The sequence below is a fragment of the Pseudophryne corroboree genome, chromosome 8 (assembly GCF_028390025.1).
Source record: "Pseudophryne corroboree isolate aPseCor3 chromosome 8, aPseCor3.hap2, whole genome shotgun sequence".
In the NCBI taxonomy this organism is placed as follows: domain Eukaryota; kingdom Metazoa; phylum Chordata; class Amphibia; order Anura; family Myobatrachidae; genus Pseudophryne; species Pseudophryne corroboree.
The window spans coordinates 136,424,677-136,445,275 of record NC_086451.1 but is presented as its reverse complement, the minus strand read 5'-3'; the positions used below and the strand labels follow the sequence as shown (position 1 = coordinate 136,445,275).

General features: G+C 43.7%; 1 protein-coding gene across 1 annotated transcript in view; it reads left to right on the top strand.

Moving 5' to 3' along the window:
* BTK (Bruton tyrosine kinase) overlaps positions 1–20,599 on the top strand; it is a 403,461-nt gene that overhangs the window by 280,570 nt on the left and 102,292 nt on the right. Inside the window, exons 13-17 of the mRNA XM_063936954.1 lie at positions 537–611; positions 747–918; positions 1,966–2,182; positions 2,331–2,395; positions 2,977–3,095. Of these exons, the coding sequence (XP_063793024.1) occupies positions 537–611; positions 747–918; positions 1,966–2,182; positions 2,331–2,395; positions 2,977–3,095 (648 nt within the window). The remainder of the gene's footprint in view (positions 1–536; positions 612–746; positions 919–1,965; positions 2,183–2,330; positions 2,396–2,976; positions 3,096–20,599) is intronic.

Genomic DNA, 20,599 nt, shown 5'->3' with positions numbered 1-20,599 from the left:
CAGGGAACCCTTACTCATTTTGTTCCCTGTATTTTTATAACCAGGACCGGTCCAAGAGCCCAGTGCTGAATCTCAAAATTCAGGGGAACAGCACTTATTTTTCCCTGTATTTTAAAAACCAGGACTGGCTCAAAGAAGTGTTTTTTTTCGGGGGGGGGGGGGGGGTTCCCAACCATTTCATAACTTTTAAACATAGAAACATGCATGGATCTCACTGATCTGTGCATGCTTTAGTGAAACTCTCACCTTGTAAATGACACTCACATTACATGGTGCGAGTTTAACCACTAAAACATTTGCACTGACTAATGTATTTGTAATAGACTCGAACTCAAAAGGTGCGAATTTGACTCGCATAAAAACACACACCCCTATTGACATTTGGTCCAATATGTCATTTATAATTTAACATTATTATCTAGATATATTGAGATGCCTATTGTACTCAATATTTGACAAATGCATGGTCATACAGAATTTTGCAGGTAAGGTTTGTGTTTACTACTCAGGAGACTTTTCTTCACATTCTTATACAGGTTTGATATCAAGACTTAAGTATCCAGTATCTTCTGTTAGGAAAAGCACTCCATCCACTGCTGGCCTTGGCTATGGTAAGAGAAGGGCTCCAATTGGCACTGACTGATTATTTTTGAACAAGGCAGGAATAAAATATATGTTAAGGAAGAAATATGTTGGGCAGATGGGATTGATGGAAAACCTGTACATACTTTTTATCTTCTTTCAAGGTTCATGGGAGATTGATCCTATGGATCTGACTTTTTTGAAGGAGTTAGGAAATGGACAGTTTGGAGTGGTAAAGTATGGGAAATGGAGAGGACAACATGAGGTAGCCATTAAGATGGTAAAAGAGGGCTCCATGTCCGAGGATGCCTTCATAGAAGAAGCAAAGTGCATGATGTAAGTAACATTTTTCACTACATATGTTTTGTATACTTCCTAATACTGTTTATTAATAGTCTTTAAAAGTTTAGACATTTTCATAGACTAAATGAACGATAGAGATTCCGGCATTGGTCACATGACCGCCGACATCCTGAATGCCAAGAACCGAACGCATCACATGAGTAGAGCTACAGTCAGTCAACAACACAGAAAGGACTCATAAATGAAAAAATATTTAGCTCTGTCATGGCTTATACTTACACATAATTGTAAATGAAGCACGTAGCTTTCTCATAATGAATCACTTGGTGTGTAAAGTTTGGATGTAAAATATATAAAACACACTGTATACCAGGGGAGAGTTCGACCAGCATCCCGCCCATACTGTTGATGTCGTGGCTGTCAACATTTACAATGTCAGTATAATGGCCATTTCAGCATTCTGATGTTGACATTCTGAATGTTGACATTTTGAACATCGATATAAGGACTACATACCCCCAATGCAGAGTTGCATCCTGTGCACATTTATTGATACTATTATATATATTATTTGCAATATCACTATCATTTCTAATACATGAAGCCTTTATTACAGTTTTAAATTAACAGCTGTTGACAAAAGGTACAAAGTATTTTTTCTTGAGACTAGAAGGAATGTACAGGAAAGCTTTTTTATATTGTCAGGGAACACCATATGTAGATAGCACAGGAGTTTGGTAGGTGAGAATGAGAGGTGTTACAGGCAGCTCTAAAAGTATTTTGAGATTAGATTTCAGCTGTATGAAGGGGTGGTGTTGTACAGTGTAGTAACTTGTACCATGGTGCAGCAGATGTGTAATGGCAGATAATCAGTCTTGCTATTGTATTTATGGCAAATGGTAGTGACCAATGAAAGAGGTGACGCCAGATAGGAGGAGGTTGTGGTAATTAGATGGCAATAAATGATGACAGAGTGGATGAGTTTTGGCTGCATCTTAAATAAGAAAAGGGCAATTTCTAACAAATACATCTGTACATTTCTCACACTTACGCAATGATGTTCTCAACTTTTTCCTTTAGGAAGCTATCACATCATAATCTAGTTCAGTTATATGGAGTCTGCACAAAAAAACGTCCAATTTTCATAATTACTGAGTATCTCTCTAATGGCTGCCTCCTGTCCTACCTGAAAGAAGTCCGTACACGTGTGAACCAGGGAGATCTGCTGTCCATGTGTAGTGATGTTTCTGCTGCCATGAGTTATCTTGAGTCAAAGCAATTTCTACACCGTGATCTGGTAAGAGGTTCCAAAGTTAAACCTTATTAAGTTTTACATTTCTTGATGGCTTGCAGTTAAACAAACCTGAGGCATGAGCCCAGCGTGTTATACTGTACGTACAATGCATGCATCATTTCATGTACATGTGCTACCTCATGTCTTGTAGGCTGCCAGGAACTGTTTAGTTGCTGAAGACGGGACAGTCAAAGTTTCAGATTTTGGCCTTTCAAGGTATGAAACCGCTCACCATACTACATCATTTTGTACTCTCATAGGGCCTGATTCTGAGTTGGATGCAGTGGAGTGATGTTTTCCACCTGCACATGTCTGAGTCACTTTGCGCTCATTTTATTTGTGCAAAGTTGCAGAACAAATCGTGATGGACGTTAGCAGAAATTTAAGTGGGTGTTCCTGGATGGTGCCTGGAAAGTAATGGGGGTGGCTAAAAAGATGCACTGAGAGGTTATGTTTTATAGGAGTGTTACAGGCGTGTCACTGGAAGCGGTTGTGTTCACATAAGAGGCCTTACTCAGTTGGGGAAACTGCACCTGCCATTGGGCTGGTGAAAATATCAATGGTGCAATCGATGATGCATCTAAAGACACACCAGTTGGTAATGCAGCATCTACAGACGTTAGCAACGGACGTCTCAGTCCTTGTGAGTACACCAGGGAAGGGCTTTGTGGCAGCAATAGCATAAATTCGCAGACGCCACTGTACCAAAACTTGCACAGATGGCTGCGACTATATTCAAATCAGAATACAATAATACAGTACATTCAGCACATTCAATGTTTCCATCTTGGTAATAGGTATGTTATGGACGATGAATATACTAGCTCACTGGGCTCAAAGTTCCCCGTCAGATGGTCTCCTCCTGAAGTTCTTCTCTATAGCAAGTTCAGCAGTAAATCAGATGTCTGGGCATTTGGTAAGTGACAATTCTATTACTATGTTGACATACACATTTTAGCCTACAACCAACCCTAATTACAGCATAACCCTGTAGCCTTTCTCTAACCCAAATTGTATGTGACAACATTGTTACCGTCGACAGTCACAATGTTGACATTTTGAACATGACAAGATCCTGAATTGTCGACATTCAGAACATGTCGGCATTCTGGTGTCAACATCTTGATTGGCAACATTCTGAGGGGTAAACTTACTAAAGCTTTTAAAACAGAGAATTGGTAAATTGAATCAGAGGGAGGCAATCAATTTGCCACCTGTCGGGATCCCGACGGTCAAGATTCCAACGCCGGAATCCCAACAGCCGACAAAGCAGTCAGCCGGAACACCAGCTCACAGGGGCTATTCCCACTTGTGGGTGTCCACAACATCCTTAGCGTGAGAATAGATCCTGTGCCGAGTGCAGCGAGCCACCGAGCCCGCAAGGGGACTCGTAGCACTCACCCCACTGCCGGCATTCTGGCGAGTAGGATGCCACTGTCGGCAGTGAATGACAGGGAGATTGAGAGAGGGGTGGCAGTTGCGGCTCCTGGCTCCCACTACAGTGTGCCAACCAAATACAGTAGTGAACGGCACCTTTCTGGCTTTTTCCTCTGTGTGGCCAGGTAATCTAAAATATCTGTGGATGCTCAGCCAACCCTGGCCCATCAAAGGAGTACTGATTGCCTTCAGGAGAGCCCTGAGCTCTCCTCCCCGGGCCTCAGACACAGGAGCAGCAGCAGAGCCCAGACGGTGGCGGTGAGCAGCACTGTGGGGACAGTATCTGTGTATCTGGCACTGTGGGGGCAGTATGTGTATCTCACACTGCACTACTGGGGGTGTATGTGTAGCTGGCATTGCTGGGGGCATATGTATATCTGGCACTATTGTGGGTGTATGTGTATCTGGCACTACTAGTAGTGGGGGCATATGTATATCTGGCACTATTGTGGGTGTATGTGTATCTGGCACTACTAGTAGTGGGGGCATATGTATATCTGGCACTATTGTGGGTGTATGTGTATCTGGCACTACTAGTAGTGGGGGCATATGTGTATCTGGCACTATTGGGAGCATATGTGTTTCTGGCACTATTGGGTGCATATGTGTATCTCACACTGCACTACTGGGGGTGTATGTGTAGCTGGCACTACTAGTAGTGGGGGCATATGTGTATCTGGCACTATTGGGAGCATATGTGTTTCTGGCACTATTGGGTGCATATGTGTATCTCACACTGCACTACTGGGGGTGTATGTGTAGCTGGCACTACTAGTAGTGGGGGCATATGTGTATCTGGCACTATTGGGAGCATATGTGTATCTGGCACTATTGGGAGCATATGTGTATCTGGCACTATTGGGTGCATATGTGTATCTGGCATTTCTGGGGACATATTTGTATCTGGTACTGCACTACTGGGGTAATTTTTTTGTATCTGGCACTATACCACGGTCTTTATATGTATATACTGTGCTCTCCCGGTGTAACGCAGGCGCGTATACTACTGTTCTTTCCCGGTGTAACCCAGGCGCATATACTACTGTTCTCTCCCGGTGTAACCCAGGGACATATACTACTTCTCTCTCCCGACGTAGCCCAGACGCATATACTACTGTTCTCTCCCGGTGTAACCCAGGAGCATATACTACTGGTCTCTCCCGGTATAATCCAGGCACATACACAACAGCTTGAAGTGGGCAGTGAGGTAGAGCTCTCTTTCTTTATATACTATGCAAGGTGGAACCTATAATGGCTGGCCACTCCTCTCTGGCCACACCCCTTCCAGCATATGGCAACGTTCCTTAGTGGGCCCCTGTGATTGCATTTCCCTGGTGGGCCCTTCATTCCCCAGTCCGACACTGGGTACTACTTTAAAGTTTAACCTCAGTTTATACAGATGTGCTCATTCCTGACCTCACATTTAGCAAGAAAACCCCTTGCAACTTGTAAAATCTTCCAGCAACCACTAGAAACACCAGCATTCTGCACCAGTGCATTGTGATGGAACACTTGGTGCACCAGTGTAAACCAAGATCACCAAAGAGGATTCTGCACGGCGACCATAACAGTTTTGTGCCCCATAAATGACCTCATAGCTGCTCAGTACAACATAAGTCAGAAGGAGTGTACTGAAAAAAGACAGAATAATGAAAACGATTATCTGAGCAGTTTAGCATAATATGGATTCTAGATTTTATGTTTCAAAGTAATATTCCATTGTTCCCATTAAATATAAGTCCCACCCATCATGGGACAGAAAGTGTCTCTTTTAAGACGATGTGCAGCTGTGTGAATGTAGCAACTACATTACTAAGTCATATTTTTATCTATTGTATGTCTAAATTCTGAAGGATAACGGACAGCTCTGCGTTACACTGGGCACACAGTCCATCAATACACTGCAACGTGGACAGGATACAATTCTGACCCAAGGCAGAGCTGCTTCTACCAATAGTCAGAGACAGCTGAAAGTATTATAGCACAGTTCAGGTGCTTCTACCATTATCACTGACATTGGTTGTGGTGGATACACTGGGTGTCATTTTTTTGACAAGTCCCCTTTCCTCGCTGTGTACAGTATGTGACGCAGGAGTTTGTGTACCCATTTTCTGAAGCTGCACAAACACTGACCCCAGTACAATGGCTGAGAGGGCAATGAATTGCAGATGTATTTATTTACCTAGATAATGAAAAGCTCTAGTGACAAGTGCACAATTGTTTGCTGCTAATAATAAAGCAGCCATTAGCAACTGGCATTTCTGGAAGATGGAAGATTTCATAAGACAGCCTGGAACTAGTAATCATATCTGTCCTTCACCACTTACTGTATGTTACAGTAACTGCGCCTTTTTCCTCTTCTCGATTTAAAGAAGGTTTACACTTGTTTTGCACCAGTGGGTTTTGTCTATTTGCAGTTCTTTTAATGAACTAGGAGTAATGCAAATACTTTGTTGACATGGAATCAATGAAAGAAGAAGCCTATTAATTCACCAGGACCAAGCCCCTCATGAGTAGAAGTCAGGCCGCATGAATATAAGTCAGGTCGCATCACAGTGATGTCACCAGTTCCACAAGCAGTCAGATCATGTACTGCATGAGAGCAGAGGAAGTACAGCAATTGGCAGCAATGATGAGAATTGGCGATGGCGAACAGGGTTGGATTGGCCCACCGGAGTAGAGGGGAAACTCCTGGTGGGTCCCAATGCCTGAGGGCCCACCCACTCCTCTAGGGATCAGGTTCTAGACTGTGTACTTGAATCATGCACATGTTACATACATTATAATTTACAGGACAATGGTGTATTTTCTGCAGTGCATCGCTGTTAATCTGGTACATTATTATGCATGCACTAGTAGCACTTTATCTATCTATTTACATGGACAGATAAGCCTTATATAAGTTTTAATTCTGTACGCATGTTATTCAGCCATTCTTTGTTTATTACTATTTTCTCTTACGTCCTAGAGGATGCTGGGGACTCCGTAAGGACCATGGGGTATAGACGGGCTCCGCAGGAGATAGGGCACCTAAAAAGAACTTTGACTATGGGTGTGCACTGGCTCCTCCCTCTATGCCCCTCCTCCAGACCTCAGTTAGATTCTGTGCCCAGAGGAGAATGGGTACACTGCAGAGAGCTCTCCAGAGTTTTCTGTGGTAAAAGAATTTTGTTAGGCTTTTTATTTTCAGGGAGTCCTGTTGGCAACAGGCTCCCTGCATCGTGGGACCGAGGAGAGAGAAGCAGAGCTGGCTTGTAAAGTTGGGCACTGCTTCTAGGCTACTGGACACTATTAGCTCCAGAGGGAGTCGGAACACAGGTCTCACCTGGGGTTCGTCCTGGAGCCGCGCCGCCACCGTCCTCCTCACAGATGCCGAAGATAGAAGCCGGGTGAGTATTGAGGAAAAGACTTCAGGCGGCAGAAGACATCAGATCTTCATGAGGTAAGCGCGCAGCGGTAAGCTGCGCGCCATTGCTCCCAGTCACACACACAAAGCAGGCACTGAAGGGCGCAGGGGGGATGGCGCCCTGGGCAGCAATAAACCTCGTTTTTGGCCATAAATAAGGTGGATTAGGCTGGGGGACAGTAAATCCGCGGACCCCCGCCATTTTATTAATATATGATGAAGGACCGAAGCCCGCCGTTGGGTGGGCGGGGCTTGATCCCCAGCACTAACTAGCGCCATTTTCTCCACAGAGGCTGCATGAGAAAACGCTGGCTCCCTGTTCTCTCCCCTGCTGAGCTTCACAGGTTGGGAAAAGGAGGAGGGGGGCACTTTGGCGACGCAGTGAGTGGAGATTACGATTATAAACATATAAAAGCGCTATCTGGTTGTATATTCCAGTGTTTTTAAGCGCTGGGTGTGTGTTGGCATACTCTATATCTCTGTCTCTCCTAAGGACCTGGTTGGGGTTTTGTCCCCTTAGAGGTAAATCCCTGTGTGTGGGGGGTGTCGGTACGTGTGTGTCGACATGTCTGAGGCGGAAGGCTTCTCCAAGGAGGAGGTGGAGCAAATGAGTGGTGTGTCCCCGTCGGTTGTGCCGACTCCTGATTGGATGGACATGTGGCATACGTTGCATGCAAGTGTGGCATCTTTACATAAAAGGCTTGATAAGGCTGGTTTAGGGGGGACATCAGGCGGTCAATCCTCAGATTGGACCGACTCACAGGGCTTGTCGGGGTCTCAAAAGCGTCCCTTAACACAAGACACTACTACCGACACGGATTCTGATTCCAGTGTCGACTATGACGAAGTAAAATTGCACCCTAGGGTGACTAAAACTATTCAGTGTATGATTGTGGCAATAAGGGATGTGTTGCATATTGTGGATGAACCCTCAGTCCCCGACACAAGGGTACACATGTTTAAGGAAAAGAAACAGATTATTAATTTTCCCACATCTCATGAATTAAATGAGTTCTTTGGAAAAGCTTGGGAGACTCCGGATAAGAGACCGCAGATCCCCAAAAGAATTTTGATGGCATACCCTTTCCCTAAGCAGGACAGGGAGATTTGGGAATTACCCCCCACTGTGGACAAGGCCCTAACGCGCTTGTCCAAGAAAGTGGCGCTACCGTCTCCTGACACAGCGGCCCTTAAGGACCCTGCAGATCGCAGGCAAGAAACTACCTTAAAAGGTTTTTATTCTCATACGGGTGCTGTGCTAAGACCGACGATTGCGTCGGCATGGGTGTGTAGCGCAATTGCAGCTTGGACAGATGAGCTGACAGATCAATTTGATACTATGGATAAGGATACTATATTCCTAACTCTAGCCCATATAAAAGACGCAGCCTTATTTATGAGGGATGCTCAAAGGGACATTGGATTGCTAGCTTCTAGGGCCAATGCCATGGCTATCTCAGCGAGAAGATCCTTATGGACTCGCCAATGGACGGGTGATGCGGATTCCAAGAAACATATGGAAGTACTACCCTATAAGGAGGATGTATTGTTTGGGGATGGGCTGACGGACCTGGTTTCCACAGCTACAGCAGGTGAATCAAATTTTTTACCATATATTCCCCAACAGCAAAAGAAAGTAACACCCTATCAGATGCAGTCCTTTCGATCGCACAAGTTCAAAAGAGGTCGGGGATCCTCTTTCCTCGCCAGAGGTAAGGGCAGAGGCAAGAGAGCACCTGCTGCGGCAGGTGCCCAGGAACAAAAGTCCTCCCCGGCTGCTCCAAAACCCACAGCATGACGCTGGGGCTCCCCTGAGGGAGTGGGGGCACGTCTTCGACTTTTCAGTCAGGCCTGGGTCAGTTCGGACCTGAATCCCTGAGTGTTGGAAATAGTTTCCCAGGGTTACAAACTGGAATTCGAGGAGGTGCCCCCGCGCCGATTTTTCAAATCGGCCCTACCAGCTTCCACATCGGAAAGGGATGTAGTGTTAGCTGCAATTCAAACGCTGTGTATACACTTACAGCAAGTGATAATCAAGGTTCCCCTGCACCAGCAGGGAAGAGGTTACTACTCAACCCTATTTGTGGTCCCGAAACCGGATGGTTCGGTCAGACCGATTTTAAATCTGAAATCCCTAAACCTGTACATAAAAAGATTCAAATTCAAAATGGAATCACTCAGAGCGATAATAGCCAACATGGAGGAGGGGGAGTTTATGGTGTCTCTGGACATAAAGGATGCGTACCTTCATGTCCCCATATATGCCCCCCATCAGGAATACCTGAGATTCGCTGTACAGGATTGTCATTACCAATTTCAGACGTTGCCGTTTGGACTTTCCACGGCCCCGAGGATTTTCACCAAAATAATGGCGGAAATGATGGTGGTCTTGCGCAAGCATGGAGTAACAATTATCCCATACTTGGACGATCTCCTGATAAAAGCGAGATCAAGGGAGAAATTGCTGAGCAGTGTGGCGCTCTCTCTGAGAGTGCTCCAGCAACACGGTTGGATTCTAAATCTACCAAAGTCACAGTTGATTCCGACAACTCGACTACCGTTCCTAGGTATGATACTGGATACGGAACAAATGAAGGTCTTTCTCCCAATAGAGAAGGCCCAAGACATCCAGAACATGGTCAGAGAACTGCTAAAACCGAAAAGGGTGTCAGTTCACCAATGCACTCGAGTTCTGGGAAAAATGGTGGCGGCCTACGAGGCCATTCCCTTCGGAAGGTTCCATGCACGGACTTTTCAATGGGACCTTCTGGACAAGTGGTCAGGGTCCCATCTGCACTTACATCGGAAAATAACTCTGTCACCAGGAACCAGAGTGTCCCTCCTGTGGTGGTTGCAAAGTGCTCACCTACTGGAGGGTCGCCGGTTCGGGATTCAGGACTGGATCCTGGTTACCACGGACGCGAGCCTCCGAGGATGAGGAGCGGTCACACAGGGAAAGACTTTTCAGGGTCTTTGGTCAGACCAGGAGTCCTGTCTACACATCAATGTGTTGGAACTCAGGGCCATTTACAACGGCCTTCGACAAGCGGAGAGTTTTCTTCGAAACCTACCGGTTCTGATTCAATCAGACAATGTCACAGCAGTGGCTCATGTGAACCGCCAAGGCGGGACAAGAAGCAGAGTCGCGATGACGGAAGCCACAGGGATTCTTCGCTGGGCGGAAAATCATGTAAGCGCTCTGTCGGCTGTCTTCATTCCGGGAGTAGACAACTGGGAAGCAGACTTCCTCAGCAGACACGATCTCCATCCAGGAGAGTGGGGACTTCATCAAGAAGTCTTTGCAGACGTAACACGTCTTTGGGGAACTCCTCAAATAGACATGATGGCGTCACGCCTCAACAAAAAACTTCGGAGGTATTGCGCAAGGTCTCGGGACCCTCAGGCAGTAGCAGTAGACGCACTGGTAACACCGTGGGTGTTCGAATCGGTCTACGTGTTCCCTCCTCTTCCTCTCATCACGAAAGTGTTGAGGATCATAAGACGAAGAAGAGTACAGACGATAATTGTTGTCCCAGACTGGCCTCGAAGGGCCTGGTACTCTGATCTACAAGAGATGCTCACAGGAGACCCCTGGCCTCTTCCTCTGAGGGAAGACCTGTTGCAGCAGGGGCCATGTGTATTTCAAGACTTACCGCGGTTACGTTTGACTGCATGGCGGTTGAACGCAGAATCCTAGCAAAAAAGGGGATTCCGGAAGAGGTCATCCCTACTTTAATAAAGGCTAGGAAGGAGGTGACGATAAAACATTATCACCGTATCTGGCGAAAGTATGTGTCTTGGTGTGAGACCAAGAATGCACCTACAGAAGATTTTCATCTGGGTCGTTTTCTCCACTTCCTACAGACAGGAGTGGATATGGGCCTGAAATTAGGCTCGGTTAAGGTACAGATTTCGTCCCTCTCGATTTTCTTTCAGAATTGGCTTCTCTTCCAGAAGTCCAGACGTTTGTAAAGGGAGTGCTGCACATCCAGCCCCCTTTTGTGCCTCCAGTGGCACCATGGGACCTGAACGTGGTGTTGCAGTTCCTAAAATCACACTGGTTTGAACCGCTTAACAAGGTTGAGTTGAAATTTCTTACTTGGAAGGTGGTCATTTTGTTGGCCTTAGCATCAGCAAGGCGAGTGTCAGAATTGGCGGCTCTCTTACACAAGAGCCCCTACTTGATTTTTCATGTGGATCGAGCTGAATTGAGGACACGTCCGCAATTTTTGCCTAAAGTGGTTTCTTCGTTCCATATGAATCAACCTATTGTGGTGCCTGTGGCTACCGGTGACCTGGAGGATTCCAGATCCCTAGACGTAGTCAGGGCCTTAAAAATTTATGTACCCAGGACGGCTAGAATTAGGAAAACAGAGGCTCTGTTTGTCCTGTATGCGGCCAATAAGATTGGCGCTCCTGCTTCAAAGCAGACTATTGCTCGCTGGATCTGTAATACGATTCAGCAGGCTCACTCTACGGCTGGATTGCCGGTACCAAATTCGGTTAAGGCCCATTCCACTAGGAAGGTGGGCTCTTCTTAGGCGGCTGCCCGAGGCGTCTCGGCCTTACAACTTTGCCGAGCGGCGACTTGGTCGGGGTCAAACACTTTTGCTAAACTCTACAAGTTTGATACCCTGGCTGATGAGGACCTAGCGTTTGCTCAGTACGGTGCTGCAGAGTCATACGCACTCTCCCGCCCGATTGGATGCTTTGGTATAAACCCCATGGTCCTTACAGAGTCCCCAGCATCCTCTAGGACGTAAGAGAAAATAAGATTTTAAACCTACCGGTAAATCTATTTCTCCTAGTCCGTAGAGGATGCTGGGCGCCCGTCCCAGTGCGGGAACTCTGCAAGACTTGTATATAGTTGTTGCTTCCATAAGGGTTATGTTACAGTTGACATCGGTCTAGGACCGTTACTGTTGTTTTTGTTCATACTGTTAACTGGTTATGTACCAGGTTACATGGTATGATTGGTGTGGGCTGGTATGAATCTTGCCCTTGGATTGCTAAATCCTGCCTTGTATTGTCCATCTCCTCTGGGCACAGTTCTCTAACTGAGGTCTGGAGGAGGGGCATAAAGGGAGGAGCCAGTGCACACCCATAGTCAAAGTTCTTTTTAGGTGCCCTATCTCCTGCGAAGCCCGTCTATACCCCATGGTCCTTACGGAGTCCCCAGCATCCTCTACGGACAAGGAGAAATAGATTTACCGGTAGGTTTAAAATCTTATTTTTTATGTGTATTAAATTATTGTAATTTAAAATTTACACTGCTCAGGCTGTATATTGTTCTCATGTGGGAATAAGCTTGTTCCCTAATTAGACCTGTGAAAGTAGGCAGTGACACAAACACAATATGAAATCATAAATGGTACACACTATGTTTGCTTTTTTTCTCTTTTTATCCACATATATTAAGCCATAAAAAAGGGAGCGGTCTTGAACGAAAGCTTCTCCCTAAACAGATAAGTGTTCCAAACCAATTTTCACTACCCACCATTTCTCATACCTTCCTCCCTTACTATATATATTGCACTCTTGGGCGCTTATATTCACCAATTCCTGCAATATATATATATATATATTAGTGATGAGCGGATTCGGTTTTACTCGGTTTTACTCGGTTTTACTCGGTTCTCAAAACGGCATCTTATTGGCTCACGGATGTCACGTGTTTTGGATAGCCAATAAGATGCCGTTTTGAGAACCGAGTAAAACCGAGTAAAACCGAGTAAAACCGAACCTCGCTCATCACTAATATATATATATATATATATTTAGAAAAGAGCCCACACCAGGTACTCTCTAATGGGTAGACAATCCTCTGGAGGCTGGCCAGAACCCTAAGCATGGGCCCCTACCACTGCTTTCCCCCGGCGGGCCCTTCATGCACCAGTCCGACACTGGGGGAGGCTGCAGAGATGGGGAAGGTTAGGGTTACACTAAGCAAGACACTGCTTAGCACAAGTACCGAAATACAGTGTCTTTACTACACAATTGGCTATACATAAAGATAAAGAGGATTTTAAAGCAAACGACCTAACACTAACATAGAAACTCGAACATATTGAGGAAGATGTCATTAAAGGTAAACAAAATAAATTCTTCAGAGATAAACAAGATTATCTGCATAACAAAATACAAAACTGGAGTAGATTTCAAGACAAGAAATATTAACACATTCCTGTACATCAGGATCCAAGAGCAAGAAAATGGAAAACGACACCATATCAAAGTAAGACTTTTCGTAATACCCAAAATCGACATCAGGAAAAAGAGAGAACCAATTTGACGACTTCAAGAATTACGGCTACAAACAACCGATTCACAGCTCTCCAAAGACTGGAGTCAAACAGTGATTCCGATTTTTTATCCCCGGATCCCACAACAGAGAATTCATTCTCCACAAGGAAAACCTTCTTCACGGAAAGACTAAAAGGGAATTCACCCATGAAAAGAGGCTTCCAAGAAGAAGAGGCACACGGGGCGGGCATAGGAAGAACAAACAAACGACGCTACCTTCAATAAAGGATCCAGTGGAACAAGGCATTTTCAACCTGTCTAGTCATACCCTTAATGAAGCAGAAATATCCCTCTTAAGTAAAGGCTTAAAATTTGCTCCTGATAAACAGATGATCAAATTTGACACATTTATAGATCTCAATAAATTTTCAAGATCACTCACCTTAAAGAGACACTTTGCGAAGAAAGAACAAGCTTCGGAAATAACAGAACCTTCGAAATCAGGTCTTAAACGAAAATCCAAATACTACCCCCTTGAATCCAAAGGTAACCATCCTTCTAGACAGAGAGGCATATGAACTCGAAGCCTTCCGCCTCATGCATGATGCAACCTCCTATAAACAGCTTCCACAAGACCCCACCAATTCCTTTGTAGAGGAACTTAGAATCATACTGGTACATTACTTTCATAAGAACATCTTGGACAAAAATGAATTCCAATATCTTTTGATGACAACACCCGTGATTCCAACATTCTATCTTCCAAAGATACTCAAGAATCTTTCGAAACCACCAGGCAGCATTATCATCGCAAGGATTGACTCCCTCACTAGCCATCTATCGGAATATGTAGACATTTTTTTGTGCAAATATGTGATCAACCTACCATCATTCCTGAAAGACACTAGTAGTATAATTAACATACTGTCTTCAGTTGAATGGAAGGAGAGCTATCTTTGGATTACTATAGACGTACAAAGCCTATACACTTCCATTGTCCATGAGAAGGGAATAGAAGCCTGTAGAAGATTCCTTAACAGAGACCCTGAACTATCAACGATCCATAAGAACGCAATTTGCGAATTCATAAAATTCATCTTGGGTCATAATTATTTCATATTTCAGCATATCTTCTTCCTGCAAATTTGCGGGACAGCCATGGGTACGTCATTTGCACCTAGTTTTGTCAAATTGCTAATGGGCTCATGGGAAGAAGACTGTATATACAACAATAATCCATACCTGAAGAATCTGATTGTCTACAAACGTTATATAGATGATATTCTGATCATCTGGGAAAGAGATGAAGAGCTTTTTAAAGGTTTCTTTCAATCACTTACTACAAATCAATACAACTTGAAATTTACATATGAGGTTAGCAAAGAGAGTGTACATTATCTGGATTTAACTCTTTCAAGTAACGAATCAAGTATCGTAACAAGCAATCATATAAAAGAAGTAGACACTAATAGCTATCTCCATTTCAAAAGTTGCCATGCCCGGAATTGGAAAACCAATATTCCTTACTCTGTTTTATCGCATCAAACGTAATTGCAGCAATGAACAAGATTGTCAAAATCAACTAACAACATATGCCAACAGATTTAAGGAAAGGAAATACCCTGAACAGGTGATCAATAAAGCATTGGAAAAAACAGCCAATAAACAAAGAATGGAATTATTCAATAAACAAACACAGAAGAAATCGGAAAACTTCACTCCCTTCATCACTACATTCAGTAACCAAGAACACATCATCAAAAAATCCATTAATAAACTGGGACATTCTATTGATGGACCCTATATTGAAAGAAATTCTTCCATCCAAACCAGATATTGTATTCTGAAAAACCAGTAATCTAAAGGACATTCTAGCACCAAGTCATCTACAAAGTAAGAACAAATCAGGAAATAACACATTCATAAATTGCAAAGGATGTTTTAAATGTGGAAGCTGTAACATCTGCAAATATCTTCATCCAAACAGGAAGAAATTTTCGAATCATGATAACACCAAGGAATATATTATTAAAGATTACCTAAATTGTAATTCAACAATGGTAATATACCTGCTGGAGTGCACATGTGGTCTCAAATATGTCGGTAAAACAAAAAGAGTTCTAAAATTACGAGTTCAAGAACACATTAGAAACATTAAAAACAAGATAGAGAAATCACACAGTCTCCAAACACTTCACAGAGAAACATAAATCAAACCCTGAAGATTTTTCATTCAAAGCAATTGAACTGGTGAAACTTGGAGAAAGAGGGGGAGATATTCTAAACAAGCTCTCCAAACGAGAAATGTTTTGGATTCATGAATTAAAGACTCTGTCACCTTTAGGATTAAATTAAGCTTTTGAAATCGCCCCATTTCTTTGATATAGTTCTCAACCACTACTGCACCTCTGTCCCTTTCTTCCTTATCTTCTTGCACAAAAATTACGTTAAAATTCATGTCGGAAATTGGGTGTCCCCACCCCCCTTTTTTTCCTCCCTTACCCCATTTATATACAATCCTGTATTTAGTTCAGGCCAGATGTCATAAACCACCATATGGTTTTTTGCAGTGAACAAGTATAAACTCCTCACCAGATATCAATCCAGACGACATTGGGAAGAAGCTCATTTTGATTATAAGAACCTGGATCATGGACATGGTTTATGAACAATTCATCAATAGATATTTGAAAGGTCAAGGACAATTAATCAGTGGACATTTGAATAACGAAAATATAATGAAACCTGATTACTAGTCATTATCCCCTTCTAAAAATTGGTTTACAATATATAATCCTTAGTGATTTACCATAATTCCTTAATTATATTATCCAATAGCACTCAAAATCAAAACATCGTAAAACACCATTATTGACAGCACTGTCACTTTAAGTTTTATTCTCACTATAACGCTAGCAGGGCTCCGCCGATTTTCAAAATGGCGGTGCGTTCCACCTATTTTTTAGAAACAATAACACCCTTTAAGCTTCACAAATGGTGTTTTTACTAAAGATATACATTTTTCCTACAGCCATATACATCTGTATATGATGTCACAACAATGGTGGTGCGTGTCACCACAACTGCTAATATATTACTCGCACTTGTCTCTTTATAGACGGAAATCACGTCACGTTAATAGCGGTGCGTGTCACCGCAATAATAGCTCGATCACCTTCATTTCCGTGTTTACTGCGGAAGTCACGTCACAGCAACGGCGGTGCGTGTCACCGCAAAAGATCACTCTCACTCCTTATTGGTTACAGCTTCTTTTACTTTAACTACCTTCATCTCTATCTTCATTTCCCTATTATAGTAATAGTTTGATTAGTTATTCCAGCGCATGACGCCAGCCGGAAATGACGCATGCGTTCCACATGCGTTCCACCGGCATGCTCGACGGCGGAGCTGGATATTATGTGTTTCTCCTTGTCGTTTTTGGTTAATTCTTTAGTAATTTTTTCACCTTTATTAAATGATCACTATTTGAGTGTCATTTGAAGTATCAAAAACTTTTTTAAGTGCTCTAGAAAAAAAAAAAATTCTGAAACCACAGGAAGTGATATCATCACTAGCCATAAGCAATTACCATCACTAGGTATAAATAGAGCATGCTTGCTCAGTATGTTTATCCCCTTGATGAAGTCCTGCTGCTGACGGACGAAACGCGTTGGAAATACCTGCTGACATCTCCATTGATGGACATATAAGCCACTTAGCAATTTTTATCCTGTACGCATGCTATCCAGCCATTTACATGGACAGATAAGCCTTATATAAGTTTTAATTCTGTACGCATGTTATTCAGCCATTCTTTGTTTATTACTATTTTTTATGTGTATTAAATTATTGTAATTTAAAATGTACACTGCTCAGGCTGTATATTGTTCTCATGTGGGAATAAGCTTGTTCCCTAATTAGACCTGTGAAAGTAGGCAGTGACACAAACACAATATGAAATCATAAATGGTACACACTATGTTTGCTTTTTTTCTCTTTTTATCCACATATATTAAGCCATAAAAAAGGGAGCGGTCTTGAACGAAAGCTTCTCCCTAAACAGATAAGTGTTCCAAACCAATTTTCACTACCCACCGTTTCTCATACCTGTTAGTGGCATAGCCATGTGCAGCATATGGTGTAAGACAGAATACACTCCATCACACAGAACAAATGCCATATAGTCAGTGTGTGATACTCCAGAGTTGCACTGTATCCATAGGCGTGCGCAGGGGGTGCACAACTGTTGTGGCGTGCCCAGCACCATATAAACACACATATACACACAAACAGAGAATGAATGGGACTGCAAATTCCACACCATTAAATATGCCTGGGTGCCTTGCCTTCAGTAATATAGAAATATAGTCAGCGAAAGGCTGAGGCACTCACAGGTCTTGTAATCCGTAAGCAGGATATATATATGTCCACCTCATCTTAGCAGGACACTCTAGTCCATATACAGGTCAACGTTTCATTTTATTACATAAAATTTTGTATATCCTGACAAAATGTAATGCAATAAAATGAAACGTTGACTTGTATATGAACTGGAGTGTCCTGCTAAGATGAGGTGGACAAGTATATAACCTGCTTACGAACTACAAGACCTTTGAGTGCTGCAGCCTTTCACTGATATAATACTGTATATATATATATATATATATATATATATTTCTCATACGTCCTAGAGGATGCTGGGGTCACTTCAAGAACCATGGGGTATAGACGGGATCCGCAGGAGTCATGGGCACTTTAAGACTTTGAAAAAGTGATTCCGTGACGAAACGCATCAGTCTCCGCCCACTTTGTGCAGCTGCAGCAGTGTTCCTGGCTAACACAGAGGTGCACGGCATAGCAGAGCGGGAGCCGCTACGGGACATTGCCATCTGTCCATCCCGCCACGAGCAGAAGTATCCACGCTAAAACAAGCGTCAGTATTGCAAGTCCGCTTAATACTCTCCTCCCATGGAGCAACCTGTAGTCACAGCCGGTGATACGAAAGGTAACCCCCGTGGACAACTCTAAACATCCGAGGATGCTCGGATACTGGGGGCAGGACCACAACGCTATATCTACAAGGGAGGTAATCGGACACTTTGTAAACGCTGCCATTAGCCGTTACACCTTTATATCTCAGCGTGCAACAGTTACCATCATTGACTGATACAAAGTTACTACACGCTGAGAGTACAACAGCACAGTTCTTTCAGTGCACTGATCCCTTATTGAGGGAAGTTTTAATAGTAATTATTGCCAATTCAAACTGCTGGCCAGCTAGGAATTATTATATTACATTGGGTGCAATTAATTAATTGTTTTCGATATATTTATTGGTGTCATTTTTATTAAATACATTTTTAATCTATTTACCGGCTCTGAATATACTTATTAGGTGTCTATTATGAACCCATGAGCGCTTCTCTCTTCTTGTATGTTTTCAAATGGTGTGACCTGGCTCCTCCCTCTATGCCCCTCCTCCAGACTCCAGTTTAGATCTGTGTCCAGGCAGACTGGATGCACAACTGAGGAGCTCTACTAAGTTTCTCGGAAAATACTTTGTTAGGTTTTTCATTTTGAGAGAGGCTGCTGGAAACGGTCTCCCTGCATCGTGGGACTTAGGGGAGAGAAGTCAGACCTACTTCTAGGGAGTTTAAAGGATCTGCGTCTTGGCTACAGGACACCATTAGCTCCTGAGGGTTTGGAACACTAGGTACGCCTAGGTCACTCCCAGAGCCCGCCATCATCCCCCTTGCAGAGCCAACAGTCAGAAGACAGGTGAGTAGAAGAAGATAGAAGACTTCAGTGATGGCTTTCTGAGGTGCCGCACAGCGATCGTGCTGCGCGCCATGCTCCCATACACAGCAGCACTGCAGGGTGCAGGGCGCGGGGGGGGGGGGGCGCGCCCTGGGCAGCATTAAAACACCTCTTTAAAGGCTCATACCCCCGCTGGCATTATTTGGTTGAAAAAGAGCGGGTTGAAGCGCGCCATGTAGGGGGTGGGGCTTGGCCCTCACAGCTCACACAGCCATTTTCTTTTGCTGTAAACTGGTCCTTCCTCACACTGCTGAATGTATCAGGGTGCAAAACGGTGGGGGGGCACAGTAAAATGGTGAAGTATATGTGTAATATAAAGCGCTGCAGGTTTGGGAGCATTCTTTAATGTTCAGAACTGCTAATTAAGAGCTGTGTTATGAGCTGACAAACTCTGTCTGTGTCTCTCTGACATGTTGGGTACACGGGTGTCGGCATGTCTGAGGCGGAGTGCTTCCCACAAATGGCCATGGGAGTGACCCTGTCGGCACGGCCGAATCCTGATACATGTGAGTCAACATGTAAGTGGATGGACAAGTGAAAACTATATTGGCGACACAGACGCGAGGGGGTTGCCCTGTCGGCACCTCCGATATATGACTGGGTAAAAAAATTGCATATTATTGTGATGCTATGTATATACGTATATATATAGTAAGGTTGAATAATAATTCGGTGTAAGAGACACAGGAATATCTATGGATGTCTTGGTCATACCTATGTTTCCCTCAGACCCCTCGGGGTCGAAAACAAGTTATTTTGCCCAGTTACTAATCCCTTAACTAACTCATGTGTCGACCATAATGCTTCCTGATGAGATAAAAAAAAAAAAGGAGCATTTAGTACATGATTAGTACATTAAAGGACGTATTAACGTCACTGTGGACCCTGCTGTTCCGAACAAAGGGGTCTATGTGTGTATATGTATATATATTTGTATGTATGTATATATATATATATATATGTATTTATAATACTGCTGAAGTAACATTCTTCATTTTCATCTGCTGAAAGCTCTGTTCGAGAAGGTCTGGGTCAGCCCTGACAAGATGATTTCAAATCCTCAAGAGGATTCCGATTGTTTATTCTGTTCCCGCCGCGGATAGAATAAAGTGGGTGTCACCCCCTGTTCTGCATGGGGCCCTGTCACGAAGCCAGCGGATCATATGTAGGAAGCTTTCGTTATGTTCTAGTTATGTGTCCACGCGTAAGTCAGTTAGACCTGGCCATTACATGCGCATGGGGAGTAGTAGTATTCAAAAATGGTCGGTTGCCTGGTCATCCATTATAGATACCCTGGGGAGAGATGGTATACTCTTTACATTGGGTCGTATCAAGGACGCTGCAGCATGCTTTCGTGTGACTGCAAGGGATAGAGGACTCTTGGGTTCGTGGGCCGATTCCATGGTTTCAGCTAGGAGGGAGTTGTGTATTCACCAATGGAATGCTGAGGTCGACTCCGAGAAGATATGGAGTCTCTTCCAGATGAAGGTGAAGCCCGGTTCGGTGACGACCTAGTT